The sequence below is a fragment of the Molothrus ater genome, chromosome 29, assembly GCF_012460135.2.
Source record: "Molothrus ater isolate BHLD 08-10-18 breed brown headed cowbird chromosome 29, BPBGC_Mater_1.1, whole genome shotgun sequence".
In the NCBI taxonomy this organism is placed as follows: Eukaryota; Metazoa; Chordata; class Aves; order Passeriformes; family Icteridae; genus Molothrus; species Molothrus ater.
In genome coordinates this window covers 1,194,685-1,215,176 of record NC_050506.2, presented here as the reverse complement: position 1 = coordinate 1,215,176, position 20,492 = coordinate 1,194,685, and the positions used below count along the sequence as shown (strand labels likewise).

Here is a 20,492-nt window from a genome sequence, read left to right as displayed (position 1 = left end):
GGCCGTGGGCGGGGCGCGGCGCGCGCGGGTGGCGGGAAGGCGGAGGGGCGGAACTGCGGCAAATCTCAGCCAATCAGCGGCGGGGTCGCGGCTCGGCCCCTGCTGGCCGCAGCCGGGGAGCCCCGTGGGTCGCGGTTTCCCGCGCTCGGGGGCCCGCGCGCCCCCTCAGGAGGGTGCCCGGGCTGGGGGAATGGCGGCCCGAGCCCTGAGGAAGGAAAAGGAGGGGAAGCAGCACCGCTGGGAGGGGGAGATAAGGGCCGGGAAGGGAGCGAGAAGGGGTACAACAAGACAAAAGCCCCGGGAGGAGAAGGAGGAGGAAGGAGCAGGATGGAGGAAGCCGCCTGCCGGCACGGCTTCCCCTCACTGCAACAAAATGGAGGGCGGGGGGGCTGTGCAGGGCGAGGGCGCTGCTGGACCGCGGGTAGCGGCCGCATCCCTCGGTCCCTGCCCAATTCCATCTCGAGACACCAGGAGCGACAGGTGCCTGGCGTTGTGTAAAGCAGAGGTTGGGGCAGGGAGAGCCGGTTCCACATCATGAGGAGCTGAGGAAGCCAACAGTCACACAGCAGGTTTTTCCTGGCTTTGAATGTGCCCACACACCACTGGAGCTTTGTCCTTTGCCATCAAATTTCTGCGTGAGAGCCTGGTTTTACTTCACCCACCTGCAGCCCCAAAAGATGGATTTAATCTGTTTAAAGTCATCCCAAAACTTAGGTTCTCTTTGGCCCCAGATCCATTGGGAAATGTAGAGGGTAGAGATGTAGGGCTTCAGCTGGAACAGCAATTCTTCTCCACCCTTTAAAACTAAATAAAATATCCCAGAAAGTCACCACCCATTTCTTGCCTAATTGCTCATCCAGCAGCAGAAAAGCCTGTTTGCCAAGGGCTTTCTCAAGTGCATCCAAGGGATTTTTGCCAGGAATGCTGGACTAATCCCAGGATAAAACAATGCTTTCTCTAGCTCGGGAGGAGCAGCAGGGTTTTTTTTAAACATTGTTCTTGTGTGAGGAATATTTCAGCAGCAGACTTGGCTCAGGCTGCCAGGCACAGGGCAGGACCTGTGAAAAGCAAATCTCAGGACTCACCCAGACTCTGATGTCTATGACATCTGTGTAAAACTCACCTGGAAACACTCAGGGAACCATTCAGGTTTTCCAGAACATCCTTCCTCGACTGGTCCAATGTTACCAAGGACTCAAGTACCACAAGTCTGAGTTCCACCCCCAGAAACACACACCGTTCTGCAGATTTCCACCATCAGAAAGAAAATTCCCTTACTCCATTCCTTCCCACAGGTGGACATAACCCGAGAAGTAATCCAATACAATAGTCTCAATTTATTTGAAATAATTCGGTTTGAAAACTTTTTAATTTAAAATTTACAGCACACATGGGGAGGAAACATGTTTTGTTACAACTAAAAGTTACCAGAAGAGTGCTGCAGGGCTGTTGTCTTTAATTTAACACTGTCATGGCTTTATTCAAAACACAGTTGCACAAAATCAGTTACTCCAAAGTTTCAGGAAAGAGTCGGAGAAGGAACCAAACCACACTATATACAGACTGCCATACAAAGAGCATTAAAATAGGACAAAACCTCTACAAAATATAAAACCCACCCTGACGTATTTGCATGAAAAGACCACCCACCAAGCAAAAAAGTTTCAAAAGTTATCTGGAGGCTCTGAATTCCTCATTAAAAAACGCTGTTGCTGCATGCCGAGCGGAGGACACGGGACCGGGGATGGTGACGCTGGGACAGATTCTTGGGTTCGTGAGGGGCTCAGGTTCCACGTGGTGGAACTGTGGCTGTTTGGGAAGTGGGAAGTCTGGCCTAGGGAAGGGCTGTCACCCCTCAGAGCTCTGGTCTTGCTTATCCAAACAAGCCCACTATCCACATTATTTTAATCCATCAAAATAGACTCTTTTTTTTTTTCTTTCTTTCTTCCATTTAAAACTAATTTTATCTGCATCAGTAACAGACAGTTAAGTAAAACCCTGACATGGAGGTGCTCTAACGTACACACTTATAAATAACAAGTTTCAATCTAAGGACAATAAGCAAAAGGATGGGAAAAAAAACCACTTTTTTCTCTCAAAGCTGAGCACGGAGTGAGTGCCTCGCCCAGAGCCTTCAGGACATGACAACCATGCACTGACCCAGCCAGGACTCATCACAAACACAGGACTTGGTTGTGGCTGCAAAGGAAGTTTCAGCACAGCTTTTCTAGTGTCTTTAGAGATCTCCTTTAAAAAGCACAAAGCCCAAGGAGTCAGTTGTTCCCCAGTGTGCCACCAGACTCCGCTTCGAGGCCGGGAAGGTTCAGGAGAAACCCAGAGTTAAGGCTCTAGATAGGGGGGGGGGGGGAAAAAACCACACACACAGGGAGTGGGGCTTTGCAGAACTTCAACCCTGCACGATCTAAACTCCACCCAAGAGCTGGAGGTCACACACTGAAATTCCCGAGGGACATCCCACAGGGAACCAGGTGATGAGGAACTGACTCTCTTAGACCCAGGAATCTCCCTCCTCCCACCTGCAGGCTCTCACCAGCTCCTGGCAGCCAGGACAGATACAAAAATAAGTCTCTGCAATAAAGCTGGGTGTGATATTTGGTTCAGGACCTATGTGAGACCGATGCCAGTCAGTGTGACACCACCACTACGCCGTGTGAAACCCAGGCCACGCCTGAAGGAGGAATGCTGGAAGTGAAAATTTGTTTCCAACAGGGAAAGATGATACATTGGGGCAGATTAGGAATTATAAAGGCTGCTAGATAAAAAAAAAAAACAAAACTTCTCTGCACATCCCTCGAGCTCTCTCTGCAGCCACTCAGTATAAACCCCCAAACATTCCCAACTGTTACACACAAACTGAGTGTTTTACAGCCAGATTTAAACAGTTTAAGAGGTGAAGTGCAGAGAAGGGCCAACTTGGGTTCATTCTTCCCTTCAACAGTTCTAGAAAAGCTGGGCGGTGGAAAACAACACGCTTGGAGGAGTTACCCGTTCACTTCTGCATCAGAAATGCATATTTCATCTATTTTATACATTTTATAGCCATGAGTGGTGCAGAATTCCCAGAATGACAATGCAAGAGCAAAGTGAGTGAAAGTTTAACAAAGATTTCTGGCAAAAAGGTTTAAAACTACACATTAATTGCTTTGTTAATACCTGCAGTGACAATGGACTTGGGGGAAAATTTATAGATTGCAATCCTGTAAGGATCACAATTCTTTCAGTTTGCCAAAATACACCCTTGAAGGAATCTAGTGGATACTCCAAACACTGAACATTGGAGCAAGCAGGAAAACAAAAACATCTTCTGAAACCCACTGAGGCTTTACCCTGGAATACCCAAAATAGAGAGGAGCCTTAAAAAAAAAAAAAATCACAGGAAAAAAAATCACAGGAGTCACCTTTTAAAAAAACTGAAACAGGGGTGTCATCTAGTTGGGGGTTTCCAGTTGAATCCATGGAAAACTTGGCCTAGAGTCAACTGATTCAAGAGAGAGTGGGGAATTCGCTGTAGAGCACTTTTCAGTTCAGCTTTTTAAGCATAAAAACTTGAAAATCCTGAATGAAAACTCCCAATATCAAACCCATGGGACATGGGGTTGGATTCAGGGCTAACAATGACCAACACAGCAAGACTGTACGAAATGAAAGAGCTCCAAAGAAAAGTCTGGTGGGGGGAAATTTGCCAACGGCTTCAGTGATTATAGGGCTGAAAATTGTTCTCTACAGAAGGTTCCCTATGGGCTATCAGAGCTTATCTGGAATGATAAAAGGGGCAGGAATAGTAAAACCACACTTCTGCTATAAAAAGTTAACATAGGATTTCTGTCAGGACATCTATGGTACATGGACATACAGAGCTGCATAATCACTATTGCGTCTTCCTCAGCTGGAGAGTCTGGTCCTGCAAATTAATCCTCCTCTTCCTCGCCTTCATCCTCAGGCTCTCGTTTCCTCTTCTCCCCTCGGACACCCTCTGCTGAGGAGAGAGGGACACACACAGCTCATTAAGGTCTGCCCACAGAGAACAGGAGGGGAGGGGAATGGGGGGTGTGTGGGGGGCAGGCGTGTTCCTGATGGGACATCCCAGCCCAGGATCCTGCAGAACATCCCTGGATTTTCTGTGACCAAGGGCCAGAACAGCCCAGGATCCTGCAGAAGATCCCAGCCCAGGATCCTGCACAAAATCCCTGGTTTTTCTGTGCCAAAGGGCCAGAACAATCCAGCCAGGATCCTGTACAACATCCCTGGATTTTCTGTGACCAAGGGCCAGAACATTCCAGCCAGGATCCTGCAGAAGATCCCAGCCCAGGATCCTGCACAAAATCCCTGGATTTTCTGTGGCAAAGGGCCAGAAGATGCCAGCCCAGGATCCTGCACAAAATCCCTGGATTTTCTGTGGCACAGGGCCAGAACAATCCAGCCAGGATCCTGCAGAACATCCCAGCCCAGGATCCTGCACAAAATCCCTGGGTTTTCTGTGACCAAGGACCAGAACATCCCAGCCCAGGATCCTGCACAAAATCCCTGGATTTTCTGTGGCCAAGGGCCAGAAGATCCAGGAGAACATCCTGGGATCCATCCCAGGATCCTGGAGAACATCCCTGGGTTTCCTGTAGCAAAGGGCTGGATTTGGGTGGTGTGCAGTGGAACATCCCAGCCCAGGATCCTGCACAGCATCCCTGGGATTTCTGTGACCAAGGCCCAGAACATCCCAGTCCAGGATCCTGCAGAACATCCCTGAATTTTCTGTGGCCAAGGACCAGAACATCCCAGCCTAGGATCCTGCACAGCATCCCTGGATTTTCAGTGCCCAAGGGCTGATTTGGGTGCTGTGCAGTGGAACATCCCAGCCCAGGATCCTGCAGAACATCCCTGAATTTTCTGTGGCCAAGGGCCAGAACATCCCTGGTTTCCCTGTGCCCAAGGGCTGATTTGGGTGCTGTGCTGTGGAACATCCCAGCCCAGGATCCTGCAGAACATCCCTGGATTTCCCTGTGCCCGAGGGCTGGTTTTGGGTGCTGTGCAGTGAAACATCCCAGCCCAGGATCCTGCAGAACATCCCTGGATTTCAGTGCCCAAGGGCTGGATTTGGGTACTGTGCTGTAAACATCCCAGCCCAGGATCCTGCACAGCATCCCTGGTTTCCCTGTGCCCGAGGGCTGTTTTGGGTGGTGTGCTGTGCTCTCTGCTGGTGGGAGCTCGCAGTGCAATCAATCAGTGCTGCCCCAGCCCATCCATTCATTCCCCAGCAGCCACCCCCCGGCCAGTGGCCCATCCTGACTCCAGGATTTGTACAAAGTGAAGGAAGAATTCAGGCTGCTGCTTCAGAAATATTGTTTTTGCAAGTGGAAAATCCAGCTCCCAAACCCGCTCCACTGAGCCCAGGATATAGAAGAGATGGGAGCTCAGCTGGGGAGAAATTCTGGGATTTTGTCTTTACAAAGATGTGGAATTTTTAATGAAAAAAAACCTCATTAAAAAATACTCCAGTAAGCCACTTCTTGCAAACAGAACTTTGTCCCTGTAGCAGAATTGCTTATGGAGAAGCTGGATAAAGGGAAAGCTCCAGCTGCTCCTGGCTGCCAGAGGAGACTCTGGTGCACTTGAGGGATATTTTCAATGTATGTAAATAACAAGATGCACAGCAGAGCCCCACTCCTCTCCAACTGCACAGCAGATAGTGCCTTTCCTTTCAGAAAATTGTTTTTTCTTCCTCGCTTTTACTTTAATTTTGTTTCTTTTGTTAGCGTGCATGCCCCAAGCCCACAAACAATTATAGAGAATTGATTATTTCAGTCACAACTTCCATCCTTGAGCACTTACCTTCTTCCTCCTCATCACCTCCTTCGACGTAGTCATCATCATCCTCTTCATCCTGTACAAAAATTGGGAGACATTTTTACAATTTCTGTTTATTGAAGTCTTGTTTCCACAATGATCCCAAGCAGAAATCCAGGAATTCCCTGCAATTTCCCCACTAGGGCATCAGGCAGCCCCAGAGGCTCATTTCTTTGCTTTTCCCCACTGATCACTTCTTTAAGCCAGCTCAAGGTTATTGAAAAATTAACTGTGAGAGAGGTGCCAGCAGCTCTAGATTGCCTCTGAACCCACAGTAAGGGCCTGGAGGAAAAGGTGCATAACTCTGTGAAAACAAGTGAGTTTTTGTGTTAAGTTTTTGGGGGTTTTTTGTCTTGTTCTAAAGCTGATAGATGAGGAATGTCAGTGAATTAATAATCAGCTCCAGAGAATTCAACAAACCCAAGTCTTGTTTTTATATCCCTGTGCTTGGTGGAATTTTGTACACAGGGGAGTGTGACTAAGTCAAAACGAGGAAACAAACCCTCTGCTACTGACCCTTGGAATATTGGAATTCAAGCCACTCCCCATTGACTCCCTGGCAGGAAGCGAACTCTCCTCAAAGAACCAGCAGTGGCTGGCCACAGGATCCCAAATCCCCTCCAATCCCAAATGGGGGGGCTGCTTTGGGGCACAAACCCCACGCCGGGCACGTTCCCTGCAGGAGGGGAGGACCTGAGCAGAGCCAGGGCTTCACTTCTGTCCTGTGATTTGTGCGATCAGTTCACAGCTACAAGAACCCTACTCATCCCCTCCTGAAAGGTGCCTGTTTTCTGCTCTCTGGGAACTGTACCAGAACTGTTTTCTGTAACCACAGAACCCCACAGGAGCTTCTCTTTGCTTCCTGCACTTGGCAGCGTTTACGGACTTTACCTGAATTTCTTCTTTCATCAGGTATGAAAGACCAACTTCCTCCTCCTCTTCACCTTCACCCAAATCTGAAGCTCCATCATCTTCATCGTCTTCTTCTTCATATTCTCCTGGAGGCCCAGCTTCATTCTCATCATCATCATCATCTTCATCCCCTTCTGCAGTGAAGGACACACAAGTAAGACCAGAAATTCAGTTTCATTCTCTCCTCTCTCTGAGTACAGCAGGTTGGACTGTCCCTAATAACTTTTTCCCTGAAGGATTTGGGGATTTTTATTTTTTTTTCCTAAATCCAGGCAACACATGGGAAATGACCATGATTGTAACCAAGTTAAATTTTGTCATTTTTTTCTCTAAGAAAGACTCCCAAGTGTTTTTCCATCACAAGCTTCAGGCAAAACTTTTGATGTCTGAAGCAGCTACAAATACAAAATCCTGCCAGCCCTAACAGCCCTCTTAAGGACTGCAACCAAGCTGGGACCAGAAGAAACTAGGTGTGCTTTTGGAGCTAAAATTTGTATTATACTGAAGCAGGGGCCTGAAACCATTATGAAACCCTGTAAAACTGCAATTTTTTTTTTATTTAAAGCAGTGTGCATGTCCCCTTGCTCTGTATCACTCAGTGGCACAAAAGGCTTTACTGCTGGCAACAAGAATATTTGTGTCTTTGCAAAAGTATCTTCAGTCCAATTCCCTTAAGCCCAGGTGGCTTCTGCAGGACTGGAACCTGTTTTTGTTATTATTTATTAATCCCAAACACACTCTGATCTCTGCTCTTAGAAGCACAAACAGAATTGCACTTGTGTGCTCAGGAAAACCCTGCACTACATGAGGACCTTTATTCCAGCATCCCATTCCTGCCCCCAGGAATGTTTGTTTCAGGAAGTTACCATCATCATCATCTTCTGAGTCTGGTGCCTCGTTGTCCTCCTGATCAAACCCATCCAGGTATGTGATCTGCTGGAGCAGCTCAAAGATGCTGTCCCTGTAGTCCTCAAGGTTTGTAATCTCACAGTTGAACAGGTCAAGACTCTTCAAATTCTTCAGATTTTGCTGAAAATAAATGAAAATATTTGGGTTTTTTTTCCCCCCGTGGTGCTCCCAGATACAGCAGAGTCACAACCCAAGAATAACAGAATTTACTTTATCCTCATCTCTCATTTCTACTTAGAATTTTCTCCCTCAAAGTTCAGTCCAAGTTGCTGGCAGCAGCCAAATCCCCACCAAAGGCACTTGTGTGGAATAATTCCCAGCCTTGGGGGTTGGGTTATGTGTGCAGAGCCCAGTTTTGGACAGAATCATCCAGAAAAACGGGTGAATGGATCATCCCTGGCAGCTCCCTCCTCTGCCTCGCTGCCCCACTCCTGCCTGTATCACACCCGTGTCTGAATCACTTCACATTTTAATGAAAATCCAGCAGACAAACACACCTCAGCCAACGAGCCCAGGGGAATCAGCACCACACACCTTGGCCACCTTTTCTTCACAGACAAAACAAGCCCAACCATCTCTGATTTGGGACATCCCATCCCATTTTCCAGCACTGGGGTTCCACACATGCTGTCCTATAACCATGGCACTGAGTCTATCAACCACGAGATTTTATCAATCCGTTGCAAAAAATATTAAGGGTTCTTGATAAAAAATAGTATTTGTTACATCTCCCCAGAGCCCCTCCTATTTCATACTCACAAGAGCTTCCACAGTGCCAAGATCTTTGATTTTGTTGCCACTTAGATTTAGATATGTGAGATTAGGACATCTCTCTGCAAGGACCTCCAGGCCTCCAGAAATGACATTGTCACTCAACTCCAGCTATTGGACAGGAAAAGAAAAAGGAATTAACAAATAGATTTACAGCCTCAAATTCAGCTGCATCACTGTTAACTGTCCTCCCTTTAAGAATATAATCACTTTTGGAGATTCACCCAAGGTAACAAGCTTTAGCTGTCAAAAAAGTTCCTTTAAGTTGAGAATTATAAACTGTTCTTTAAAGTCTCATGGGTTTGGGCACCTCAATTTTAAGTTATCAGGACTGGTGTTCATCGAGTGGCCCAAGAGCCTCCTACCAAGGCATAGCTGGACCTTCACAACATCCAAGCAGTCACTGCCCCAAGAATCACCGACCAAAAACCAAACCCAGCTCGTCATAATTAACTGGAAACACCCAAAACAATTTCAGCTCTTAAAAATATATTTCAGACGCCCACAAAGCACCTTCAGCACCACAGGAGCACAGCCACGAGTGCTGAAAGATGCAACCACAGCTCTGCAAAGGTACCGACCTTCCGGAGCTTGCTCAACGTGGGCAGCTTGGCCAGGGATGTCAGCTCAACGTTGGCCATGCTGAGAAACTGGAGCTCCTTAAATGAATCGTTGAGGCCTTCGATCTCCCCGTTGCTGGAGCGGCAGTTATCGAGCACCAACTCTGTCACCTGCGAGGCACACGGGGGTGTCACAGCAGCCAATCCACCCGGAACCCACCCCAGGGACTGGGCAGTGCCTGCACGTTTGGGGTTTCATTTAAAAATCAGAGCGGATTTGTGCCCTGAAGTCACCAACAGCCGGCCTAATTTAAAATTCACGCAGTAGTTTCCCATTCTCTAAGCGTGCATTAAACTTTGCAAAAACAGGCACCTCACCCCAAAAGTCCATCGTACAGCTCCCCACAGAAGCACTGGAGCCAACCAACTGCTGACTTCTCAGGTCTCCTAATTTAACTGTGCATAACCAAACTCATAAAACCAGTTTCTCTCTGAACCTTAAACCTTCTGACTCCAGATTATTTTCCTAGAGGTTAATGGAGCCCAAATAAATAATTTCCTTGTGCCCAAGCCACTCAACAATCAATACAGGTCGCGTACCTGGATAAGCAGCAACAAGAAGCAGCCAATTAATTTCAAATTATTTTATCTAGAGTGGAACATCCACTTGGCAAAGGACAAGCACAAGGTGACTTCTTTTCCCCGCACACTAACAAAATTTTGGGGGTGCTGCCGACCCCTAGTACCACGAGGCCAGCTTCCCACTTTTACTTTATTTTTTCATTAAAAGACGCCCATTATTCCACGCGGACACCAAATTTTAAGCCAAGCTGCCGGGAGGAGAGGGAGGATCCCAGCTTCATCCCCAGCTGGCAGCGCGACGAGGCCTCTCCGAGTACCTGCCACCCGCAAACACCACCGGGCGCGTTGAATCAACACTTTCGGGCAGTTTTTCCCCCCCAAAAACCCCACGTGCGCCGGGTCAGGGAGAACGAAAGTCTCAGGACTTTTACTCCTGGGGAGAACCGGGCGCGGGTTTCCTTGGGGCCAAGCGGGGAGCGATGCTCGGGAGCCCCGGGAGGCGGCGGGGGCAGCGCGGGGCCCGCCGCGCACGTGCGCTCCCGCCTCGCCAAGCGGCTCGGGGCTTTTTTTTTTTTTTAATATTTTTTATTTTTGTGGGCTCTTTTCTAAGGAATTGAAAGTTGGAAGCGCGGAGGGGGGGAAGCGGGAGGGGTATGGGGACCCCCCACGGGGCGGCGGGCGCGGGAAAGAACGTTAATTATACTAATCAAAGGCGCCGGGATGAGCGACGGGCCGCGGCCGGGGCCGCCGCCGTGACCTGTTTACTGCGGCCGGGGGAAGCGGCGGATTAACGTCGGGGGAAGCCGAGGCCGCCGCGCCCCCCGGGGAACTTCGGGGCACCCCGAGAGAGGAGGCGGAGGGGGAATGAGGGGGGGCCGCGGGTCCCGGGGCCGCGCCGGAAGCGCCGCCCGCGCCCCGCCGGGCCCTGCGCCACGGCTGACCCAGATTCGGCAACGGTGCCGCCGGGCCTGCGCGGCCCGAGGCGGCAGCGACGGCCCCACGGGGCGGGGGGAGCGCGCCCCACCGGCCCCGCCGCCCCTCACCTTCTCGGGGGCCCGGTTCCGCAACTCCAGGTTGATGCGCTTCTTCATCTCCATTGCCCCCCCTCCCGCGGTTCCGCACTGGCGAGGGAGGGTGGCCTAGAGCGGCCGCGAGGGTCGCTGCGGCTGCGGCGGGCGCCGGGAGCGCGCCGGGAGTGGGTCGGGGGTCGCCGGGGCCGCCCCGGCCGCGCCGCTCCGCAGCAGCTCCGGCACCGTCAATGGCCGCCCGCACACTGCGCCTCCATGACACGGCGCATGGCGCCCCCCCCCGGCCACGCCCCGCCCCGGGGCGGGGCTTCCCCGCGCCGCGCCGCCATTGGCGCGGGGGGTGCGGCGCTATTGGCCGAGCGCGCTGCCCGTCAGGACGCGCGGGGGCGGGGCTTGTGCTCGCGCGCGGGGGCCGGCGGGTGCGCGCGCCCTGAGCGGGAGGGGCGGGGCCGGGGCCGGGGGCGGCCCTGAGGGGGCGGGGCCGGGGCGGGGGCCGCGGCTCTGGGGTGGGCGGGGGTCGCGGCTCTGAGGGGGCTGCGGCTCTGGGGTTGGCGGAGGTCGGGGGTCGAGGCTCTGAGGAGGCCGCATCGAGCTGGGGGTCGCGGTTCTGAGGGGGATCGCGGCTCTGTGGGGGTCGCACCAGGCCGGGGGTCGCAGCTGTAGGGTGGGCGCGGGTCGGGGATCGCGGCTCTGAGGGGGTCGCGGCTCTGAGGGGGCCGCGCCGGGCCGGGGGTCGCGTCCCGGCTTCGGGGCGGGCGGGGGTCGCGGCCGTCCCCGGCCGTGCTCCCGTGTGGGGGCCGTGTCCCACGGCGCGGCCTCGGGAAGGGTCTGCCCGTGGGGCCGCCGCCGCCGCTCCGTGTTCCTCGAAGGCCCCGGGCCGGTTCGCAGCCCCGGCCCTGTGCGGACGGGACCCCGCGGGGTTTGGCACATCCCCTCACACAGCCGGTGTCACCAGTGGGGTCCGGGGTCTCACTCGCCATAGGGTACAGCGGCTTTTGCGAATTTGGGTTATTTTTGCTTAATTTGCCAGCACTGCCAATGCATCGGGGAGGGGAGGCAGGTTCACACTTCTGGGGAATAGCTCAGTTCCTAAAATCTGAGCTGCTCAGAAGGGATATATGAGGCTCGTATCCCACTCTGTGTGGATATATGGGATTTGTATCCCCCTCGGGTGGCATATATGGGATTTATAACCCCCTTGGGGTGGATAGATGGGATTTATATTTCCCTCTAGTTGGATATGTGTAATTTAGATTTCCCCAGGTGGATAGACAGGATTTATATCCCTATGGAAATTCTTTTCCTATTTAAAATTAATAATTAATGAATGTTTCTCTATTGAAGCTTTTCTCCTGGAAAATGATCCTTGACAAGAGCCTGTGAGCCACTGATATCCCTCATGCCCAGACAGGACAATTCTGGGACAAGCAGTTCTAAATATTTACATATTGACTCTGTTAACTTTGGAGACACAAATAACCAGAAACATTTTGGCATCATGGTGACAGAATGAAAAAAAAAAAAACCAAAAAACAAAAAAAACCAACAATGCAACATGGGAATCTCGGATTTGTTCCAGCTTTGTGTAAACTCCACGGAGAAAATATTTCCCTGGGATGGTTTGATAAGGAGCTGCTGGAAAACACCAGAGACCTGGAGAGCCTTCTGCTTGCTTCCTACCAGGAGGTAACTGGGAAAGGTTCTCACAACTGCAGGGAAAATCCTCTTTGTGTTAAAGCTGCTTATCCCAGGGGTCTGCCAGGAGAGCTGAGTGGCTGCTCATGGAGACAGTGGCCATGGAGCCACCAGCACCCTCTGAGTGGGAGGAAAAGGGTAAATCTAGGAAAGGAACTTGTGAAAGAGCCAAGAGGATGGTGTCATTTTGGGATTAAAGAGGTTTGGGTGAATATTTCCAGTTTTGGGAGCAGAGAGGACATGTCCAGCTGTCCATCCGTGGTGTGTTTGGATATTGCTGTCCCAAAACACCACTGGAAGGTGAGGATTTGGTTTGAGGATTTGCTCTGGAGGGAGTGATTCAAGTTATATTTTGGTCAGGTTACAGCAAACTGCTTTATTTTCTGTGTCTGCATTAGAGGGATGGTTTGTAGAAATAAACTCATAACCTTCATCCAGATCTTCTTTCCTTTAATTGCTTTTTACTCCACTCCAGGCTTGGAAATCTCACTGCTGTGTGATCCTGAATCACTTTCCGCGGCGTTCTCGGCTTTTCTCGATCCACCTTTACGGCAGCGCAAAGCCAGGAGGTGGCACTGCCAGGCAGCGCATCCGCTCTCGCTCTGAACCCGCTTCGAGCCTTTGTAGCAAACAAAACTTTTCATCTTTCCGAGCTCGGGCGCCTGGAAATCCTGGGAATGCTGGGCTGGCCCCGCTGCTCCGAGCTGGGCAGGATGGGTCCTACCTGCCCTGGCGGCTCGGGAGGTTCCCCCGGGAGCTGGGAGGCGTCTGCAGAGATCTGAGGGCTCTGGGGAGCTGTGGCCACCACGAGTCTCCTGTCGGCTTGACTCAACACCCCTTGACTCGGCCTCCTTTTGTCCTGGGTGCACCTGGGCCAGTTTGTTTTCCATCTCTTCTTGCTGCTGACTCTCCCGAGGAAAAGCAACACGGGCACTGAGTGTGGGATTGCACTTTTTTTCTTTCCCAAAAAGGAATTTAACTCCGATTTCCTGACCAAAACCACCCATTTTTGTGATGGTTTGCTCTCCATGGTGGAGTTGGGGTGGTGGGAGGTTTTCTGGTCCATCTTCTCCCAGATATTGTGGGTGTTTCTGGAAAAGAAGCACTTCTGGAAGAAACAAAGTTGGAAGCTCCTGGCTGGGTTCAGAGGCTCCAGAAGATCCTTTGATGGGACAAGCACTGCCCACATTGTTGGCATTTGTTATTCCAGTTCTGGATTATTTACCGTGAGACACCGTGCACCGAGTGTTGGGGGTTTTATTGGCAGAGGTTCTTATTTACAGCAGAATCCAAGGAAGCAGGAAAGGACTGAAGGGTTCCTGAGTTGCTCTCACCAAAACCTTCAGACACAAAGTCTCAGCAGTTCCAGAACAGCGACAACGCCTCATGGGGAGGATGTCATCATCAACACCTGGCAACGTCCTGGTCACCATCCCAGCCACAAGGTCTGGAAGGAGGGGAAAAGGTGAGCAGGGTGTGGTGGGACAGGGCTTGGCGTGTTCCTGGGATGTTGGAGAGCTCCAGGGGGGAAAGCTGGGCCAGCTGGGATGGAGCTTTGGAGGAACCTGGGCAGGAGGGTGGAACCAGCTGGTCTGTGAGCTTCATCCCAACCCTAAACCACCCCAGGGTGTTGTGGTGCTTGGGTGGAGGGGCCTGGTTGCTCACAGCAGTGAAGGTCCCACTGAAGGCCAAGGTCGTTGTGAAAACGCCCAGAAAAGCCTCTCCAGGCCATCACCGGGGTCACAGCTGGAAGGGCTGGAATCTGCCTGGAAGGGCTTCTTATCTTCCCATTGTTTTGGAAAGCTGCTGCCTCAGAAAGAATTGGATTTCCCTGGCTTAAAGGACACGCTTTGAGTGAGTGGTGAAATCCCAGAGTACCTTTGGAGGAGGAGTGTGGGGGTCATAGCAGGAGAGCCAGGAAGCTGAGGAGGATGATGAGGGTGAGGTGGCCCTGCAGGGACGATCCCAGTGACTCCTGAAAATCCTGGTGAGTCAAGGAAAAGAAATCAGTCAGAAAGTCCCATGTGCTAAAAGCCTGTGGCAGAGCTCCTGAGCTGCCAGGCACCCACCTGAGTGCCCTTAACGTCCCCTGGCGTGTCCTTAACGTCCCCTGGCGTGTCCTTAACGTCCCCTGGCGTGTCCTTAGCATCCCCTGGAGCATTTGTGTCTGGCAGTCCTGAAACCTCTCTGGTGGCATTCCATTCTCGAAGAAACTGCTCATAATCTAGGTCTCCAGTGATGTTTGTCTGCATGTGGAGAAAAAGAAATAAACTGGAATATCACAGCATAGGATTAGCTCCTATGAGAGACAGCCCTCCTTGGGATGGTTTGATGGTATTTAATTGAGAAAACAAGGAATTTTTGCACTGTTTCTGTGCAAACTGGAGAAATCAATCCCAACTCAAACCATCCCATGATTGCTGTTCACGGACACTTTACTCAAACTCACTTGATTTGTTCTGTGGTCTAAAAATCAGCAGGTTTAATCCATTTATTCATCCTTGTGGCAGAGATTTGGGTGAGGAAAACCTGGTTTTTATGGGAGTACCAACTCACCTCGTATGAATCAAACTCGTACACGTACGTGGCAGGGGTTGCTGTGGTGTTGTCGTAGTAATAATCTTCTGTGGAATAATAGTAATTACCTGGAATGGAAACAGCTCCAGGTGAGGTGGCACTATGGGCACTGGGGACTCCTGTCCAGCATGGGCTGAGCTGAGTCCTTCCCCCATGTCCTGGGTTGTTCCCCCCTGTGCAACTCAAATTAGTCTGGACAGCTCAGATAAATCCCTTCCCAGCCCTGGTTATCCCAACTCTCTGCTGTGGCTCGTGGGAAATGGTAAAAATGCTTTAAAAGAAAAAAAGACATTTCTCACTTAAATGAGTCATGTATTCAAATAGATCCGGTGCGATCTCCTCCGCGTCATCTTCGACCTCCGCCTTCCCTGCAAGCAAAGGAACAACCAAGGGATCACCACCAGGCTGAGCTGTGGGGTCATGGGAAGCTTCATTGAGTTATTGGTGCTTTGGGCAAAACCCCTTTCCTGTGGGACTGAGGGATTTACAACCTGACCCAGAATTAGATCCCAGCTAAAGGTGTGGGAGGTCAGAGCTGGGGTTTTCCTTTGTTTTTGGGTGTGGATGTGCTGGAAATGAGAGATGCAGCGGTGGGGTTGGAGCCTCTGGGCTGGATCTCCCCTGGGATGAGCCTCTCCCCTGGGATGAGCCTCTCCTCCAGATCCAGCTCTCCCCTGGGATGAGCCTCTCCTCCAGATCCAGCTGCTCTCCCCTGGGATGAGCCTCTCCTCCAGATCCAGCTCTGCCCTGGGATGAGCCTCTCCTCCAGGATCCAGCTGCTCTCCCCTAGGATGAGCCTCTCCTCCAGGATCCAGCTGCTCTCCCCTGGGATGAGCCTCTCCTCCAGATCCAGCTGCTCTGCCCTGGGATGAGCCTCTCCTCCAGATCCAGCTCTCCCCTGGGATGAGCCTCTCCTCCAGGATCCAGCTCTCCCCTGGGATGAGCCTCTCCTCCAGGATCCAGCTCCTCTTCCCTGGGATGAGCCTCTCCTCCAGATCCAGCTCTGTCCTGGGATGAGCCTCTCCTCCAGGATCCAGCTGCTCTCCCCTGGGATGAGCCTCTCCTCCAGATCCAGCTCTGTCCTGGGATGAGCCTCTCCTCCAGGATCCAGCTCTGCCCTGGGATGAGCCTCTCCAGATCCAGCTCCTCTCCCCTGGGATGAGCCTCTCCTCCAGATCCAGCTCCTCTCCCCTGGGATGAGCCTCTCCTCCAGATCCAGCTGCTCCAGTGCCTTTGCCTGCAAGGGCTCACAAGGGACCCTGATGTTTTCTTAGGGCTGGGCCACTATAAATGAATTCTGACCCATGTGACATTGTCACAGTTGGAGGGAGTGGCTCATTCCCTATTCCAAACATAAGATTTTGTGTGTTATCTTGGGTTTGGGGAGGATTTTTAAAGCAAATTAATTAGGGCTATTAATGTTCTAATAGTCACAGACTCAGACACCGTAATACTCATGAGAATGGCAGATATGGAATAATAAGATGTTTTTATAGTTTGATACTCATAGTCCCAAATAAGATCATTGTAATATTGTCATCATAAGTGACACCACCAATAGCTGGAGTGGTGCTGTCAGTCATGCCCAGGGCCAGCTGTAGCTCCAGGTCCCTCTCCAAACCCTCCCACTTCTTCCTCTCGTATCCCTGATTTTCTCAGCGCTGGCAAAGCCTGGGGGGAAAGCCCAGATCCCAAAATCCAGGCTTCCCAAATCCCAAATCCTCATTAGGGAATTCTCTGAAAACACTGCCTGAGTCTGAACATTCCAGGCTGGGACTGGAGCTCTGCAGGAGGGACACAGCACAGCCTCACACCTCGACCTGTCCCACTCCCACCCTGAGCTTTTGGGGAAATTTGGGCTGAAATTGGGACCTGGCCACCATCCTGCTCCTTCCCACGCTCCCTTGGCAGTGCTCCAGCAGCGCTGAGCTCTGGGGGAGCTTTCCCAGAAAGTCACTCCTTATTTACACCGCAGTCCCACTAAGAATAACAGAGAATAAAAGAACTTCCAGCTGGGAATCCCCTCGCTGATGTTTCATGTTTAAATCTGTTCCTTCGGTGAGGAGAAGGAGAAAATACAGAAGAAAGAGGAAGAGCTGCAGTTTCCAGTTCCCTCAGCTGGTGCTGCTCTGAATCTCACCTTCCCAGAGATGGGGGAATATCGTGCTCATCTCTAAGCAGCTCCAGATTGGGGTTTTCCTCCCTCAATTCCCTGATCCTGCTCTTCCCCATCTCAAACTGCCCACAGAACTCTCAGGAAATCCTGTTGGGGTTTTTTCTCCGTGTCTCCTAATAGCTCCCAGCTGGAGTTTGCAAATGATTTGAACACAATGTGGGAAACATTCACTGTCCCACTGTTCTCCGAGCAGAGGCTTTATGAATCTTTCAGTAATTTACATCGTGTGTTCCCGCTGGTTATTTTCCCTTTCTCCAAGAAAATCCTCCCCAAGATCTTTCAGCCTCCAGATCCTCCCTCATCAACTGCCCCGCGGCATCCCAGGAGTGTGAGATAATAATAACAACAATATATTATTAATAAAACAATTAAATAATCAAAGCAGCGAGCTAAAAATCAAATTGCCCTTAGAAAACCCTGGGAAAAAACTCAGGGAATTTTGATTTACCCGGCAAGGACCGAAGGACCAGGAGCACCGCGATGCAGAAATTCATCGTCCCTCGCTGGGTGTCGGCTGCCGGAGCCGCTCCGCTCTTGCTCCGCGGGACTTTCGGTCCCCGAGAAAGCAGGAAATGACTCGAGGGGGGTTGAGCCGAGCAAAGCTCCTCGGTGGCGAGAGAAGGAGCCCGGGTTGTGCCGAAAAAACCTCCTCGGTAGCGGGGCAGGGAGCGCGGGTTGTGCCGAGCGGCCCCGGGCTGAGCGCGACCCGTGCGGCGAAGTTTCCCAGTTTCCCGTGCAGAGGCGTTTTCGGACGGCTGAATCGCAAACCTTGGGAAGTTTTCCCCTAGGGAGGGTCAGTGCCGCTGGATGAGCTCTCACATGCAGAGAGGATGGTTTTGATTACGTTCTAACGGAGCAAAGCAGAGCTATAAATAGCGAATTCTTCAGGGAGAGAGGGCAGAGATGCTGACTGGGAGCCAGAGTGACTCCCGACTTCCCGTAAAATCTTGGGGGATTTTTTTTGTTTTGGCTTCATTTCCCCTTCCAGTGCATCAGTTTCTTCATCAGGAGGAAGAAACATGAACGGCCCAAGATTTATTTTATTTTATTTTATTTTGTAGTGGGTAAAAACACCCTGGGGAGAAGGTGAGAGCAGAGCTCCTGCGAGGAGTGGGCGGGATCCAGGTGGAAATGGGTGCAGACCAGAGGAGGAAGGAAGGGGGGAAGAGAAACAGAGCTGTAAAATCAAGGTTTTGGTGACTGTTGAAGATGAAAGTTAGAAAGCCAGGAAAGAGCAAGCTGAGTCTTTATAGCACAGGAGGAGCTCTCCTTTGGGGTGCAGGGCCACGGAGCCATGGAAGGGGTTGGGAGTGGCCTCAGAGCTCATCTTATCCCCTGTTAATTTTAAACGAAAGATTTCTGTAGATTTTAAGGATTCTAATCAATGTTAAACCCAAATGCCCCAAAGCAGACTTTTTTTTTCCTACCAAGAGCGAACCCAACTGAAGAATTTTTCCAGCACATCCCAAAGCTGGTTCCCAGCCTCCCTGTGCTTTGCAGAAGGAGCTTCCCCCATCTGTTTGGCAAAGGGTTAAATGCCCAGGAATGCTGAGCAGGAAGTGAATCTCTGCAAATGCTCCTCTCCACAAGACCCTCCTCTCCCTCCTCCTCAAGAATAACAACCAAACTCAAAAATCCCGACCCAAGCAGAAATCTGAACTCCTTGTGAAGAATCCCAGCAGGGCTGGGGTCAGCAGCTCAGCCAGGAGGCACTGGGGGAGCAGGGAAGGGTTAAAATATGCTGGGATTAAAGGAATGGGGAGGGAAGGGGCGAGGAAGATCCCTGAGGATGGTTCTGGCTTATCAGATGGGGTTGAATGGACAAACCCTTGGCGTGGGAGCTCAATTCAGTGGGATTTGCTGGCTCAGGGCTGGGAATGGCTCCAGGACTGGCTGTGATGGTCTAAGACTTGCAAAAATTGGGAAAACTTGGAGACTCCATTAAAAGAAAGAGACCTGGATGAAATGTGCCATAAGGTACCAAAGGGGGGAAACAGCTGCTCTTCCCTGGCTGGGAGCAGCTGGAACTTCCCAGCAGCATCCTGCATCCCAGGTGCAGCTCTGGAATTGTGTTTCTGCATGGAAAAGGAAACTGTTCTGTTTTCCTTCTGTTGTTTTTTTTTTTTTCTTTTTGCCTTTTTTCTTAGTGATTCTTCACATCGGGCATCACGGAGCAAACCCATCACAGGCACAGAAAGGAGGCAGACCAAGGGCTTTTCCATCTCCCATCCCAAAACCTTGTTTCCTATTCTCCCAAATCCCTATTTTGCTTTATATTTCTATTTTTATGTCTTTATTTTTTAATTATTAAAAGTTTGGGGTTTTTTTTTTTGCCAAAAATCAACACAACAACGGAGCAGCGAGGGAGGCGCAGCTTTCCTGAGGGAAAACTCAACATGTGAACCAAACCAGAGGGAAAAAGGAAGGAAGAGGAGGAAAAAAGAAGGAAGAAGGAGGCTCCTGGTTCTTGCTGTGCTGAGGGGGCTCCATTGCAGGGATGCTCTGGACACCCAGAGCCTGGTGCTGTGCTGGGGGGGTCGGTCCGAGGAGGAAGGTGCAGCTGAAGGCAGCAGGGTTCGGATGTGCTGTGTCATTTCCCAGCTTTAATAGGCGGAAGCAAAACAAGGAGGGGAATTAATCCAAGGCAGGCAGTGACTCTGATTCTCCCCTGAACAATGCCTCGTGCCCAGGAGATGGCATTCGCAGGATTCCTGCGGAAGAGGCTGCAGGGGACATTGTTTGGAGTTTTCCTCGCAGGAGACGTGAAGATGGATGAAAAATCTTCATTTTCAGTGCCCAGCACTCCCCGTGGCACCGTCAGTCCAGAGGGAGGTGGAATAATCTGCAGGGAGGGGCTCTGGAGCCGTCCAGGCTGTTCTTGCTGGCTGATAGAATAAATTTAGTTTTAGTCTAAATAAAGTTTTCCTGTTCTTCCCGACTCCTCTGTAAACAGCAGCAGCGTGGGTTTGGGGGACAGAATCGGAAAGGGAGAGGTGAGGGGCTTGGAATAGAGAAAAAATGTAAAGAGTGATGGGGAGAGAGCAGGGGAAGGGCGAGAGAGAAGAGAAGAGAAGAGAAGAGAAGAGAAGAGAAGAGAAGAGAAGAGAAGAGAAGAGAAGAGAAGAGAAGAGAAGAGAAGAGAAGAGAAGAGAAGAGAAGAGAAGAGAAGAGAAGAGAAGAGAAGAGAAGAGAAGAGAAGAGAAGAGAAGACCATGCAGACAGGTGACCCTCTGGACAGCTGACCTTGCAGACAGGTGACCCTTCAGGTGACCCTAGCAGGTGACCCTGCGGACAGGTGACCCCGGGCACAGGCCGTGTCAGGTGTCCCCTCGTGTCCCCCCCTGTCCCCTCGTGTCCCCCCCTGTCCCGGGACTGGTCCTACCCCCCCATGGCCATGGCGGGTCCTCCTGGCCGCCGGGGGGC

The 20,492-nt window shown here is 51.3% G+C and overlaps 1 protein-coding gene and 1 long non-coding RNA gene across 4 annotated transcripts; one reads left to right on the top strand and one right to left on the bottom strand.

Moving 5' to 3' along the window:
* Window positions 1–1,350: 1,350 nt before the first annotated feature.
* ANP32E (acidic nuclear phosphoprotein 32 family member E) lies at window positions 1,351–10,870 on the bottom strand. Of its 2 annotated transcripts, none has more exons than XM_036397922.2 (7): window positions 10,637–10,870; window positions 9,033–9,182; window positions 8,440–8,562; window positions 7,638–7,800; window positions 6,751–6,905; window positions 5,845–5,896; window positions 1,351–3,994 (listed from the first exon to the last, which is right to left on the bottom strand). In XM_036397922.2, the coding sequence occupies exons 1-7, from the start codon at window positions 10,688–10,690 to the stop codon at window positions 3,930–3,932; spliced, it is 762 nt and encodes a 253-aa protein (XP_036253815.1). In that variant the 5' UTR covers window positions 10,691–10,870; the 3' UTR covers window positions 1,351–3,929. The 2 variants fall into 2 exon arrangements, with proteins under 2 accessions (XP_036253815.1, XP_036253814.1); XM_036397921.2 differs by having other exon boundaries at window positions 1,351–3,997; window positions 10,637–10,868.
* A 522-nt stretch (window positions 10,871–11,392) lies between these two features.
* LOC129046975 (uncharacterized) lies at window positions 11,393–17,450 on the top strand. Of its 2 annotated transcripts, XR_008508895.1 has the most exons (4): window positions 11,393–11,604; window positions 11,966–12,307; window positions 12,792–13,781; window positions 15,218–17,450. It is a non-coding gene; the product is annotated as an uncharacterized LOC129046975 (long non-coding RNA). The 2 variants fall into 2 exon arrangements; XR_008508894.1 differs by having other exon boundaries at window positions 11,393–12,307.
* The last annotated feature ends 3,042 nt before the right edge of the window (window positions 17,451–20,492 follow it).

Excerpts from the sequence above, each read along its gene's own strand:
- ANP32E (XM_036397921.2), bottom strand. The coding sequence starts at position 10,690 with ATGGAGATGAAGAAGCGCATCAACCTGGAGTTGCGGAACCGGGCCCCC. Across the intron at positions 6,906-7,637 it reads CTCAGAAGATGATGATGATG|AAGGGGATGAAGATGATGAT; the intron begins GTAACTTCCTGA and ends CCTTCACTGCAG. Across the intron at positions 5,897-6,750 it reads TGATGAAAGAAGAAATTCAG|GATGAAGAGGATGATGATGA; the intron begins GTAAAGTCCGTA and ends ATTTTTGTACAG.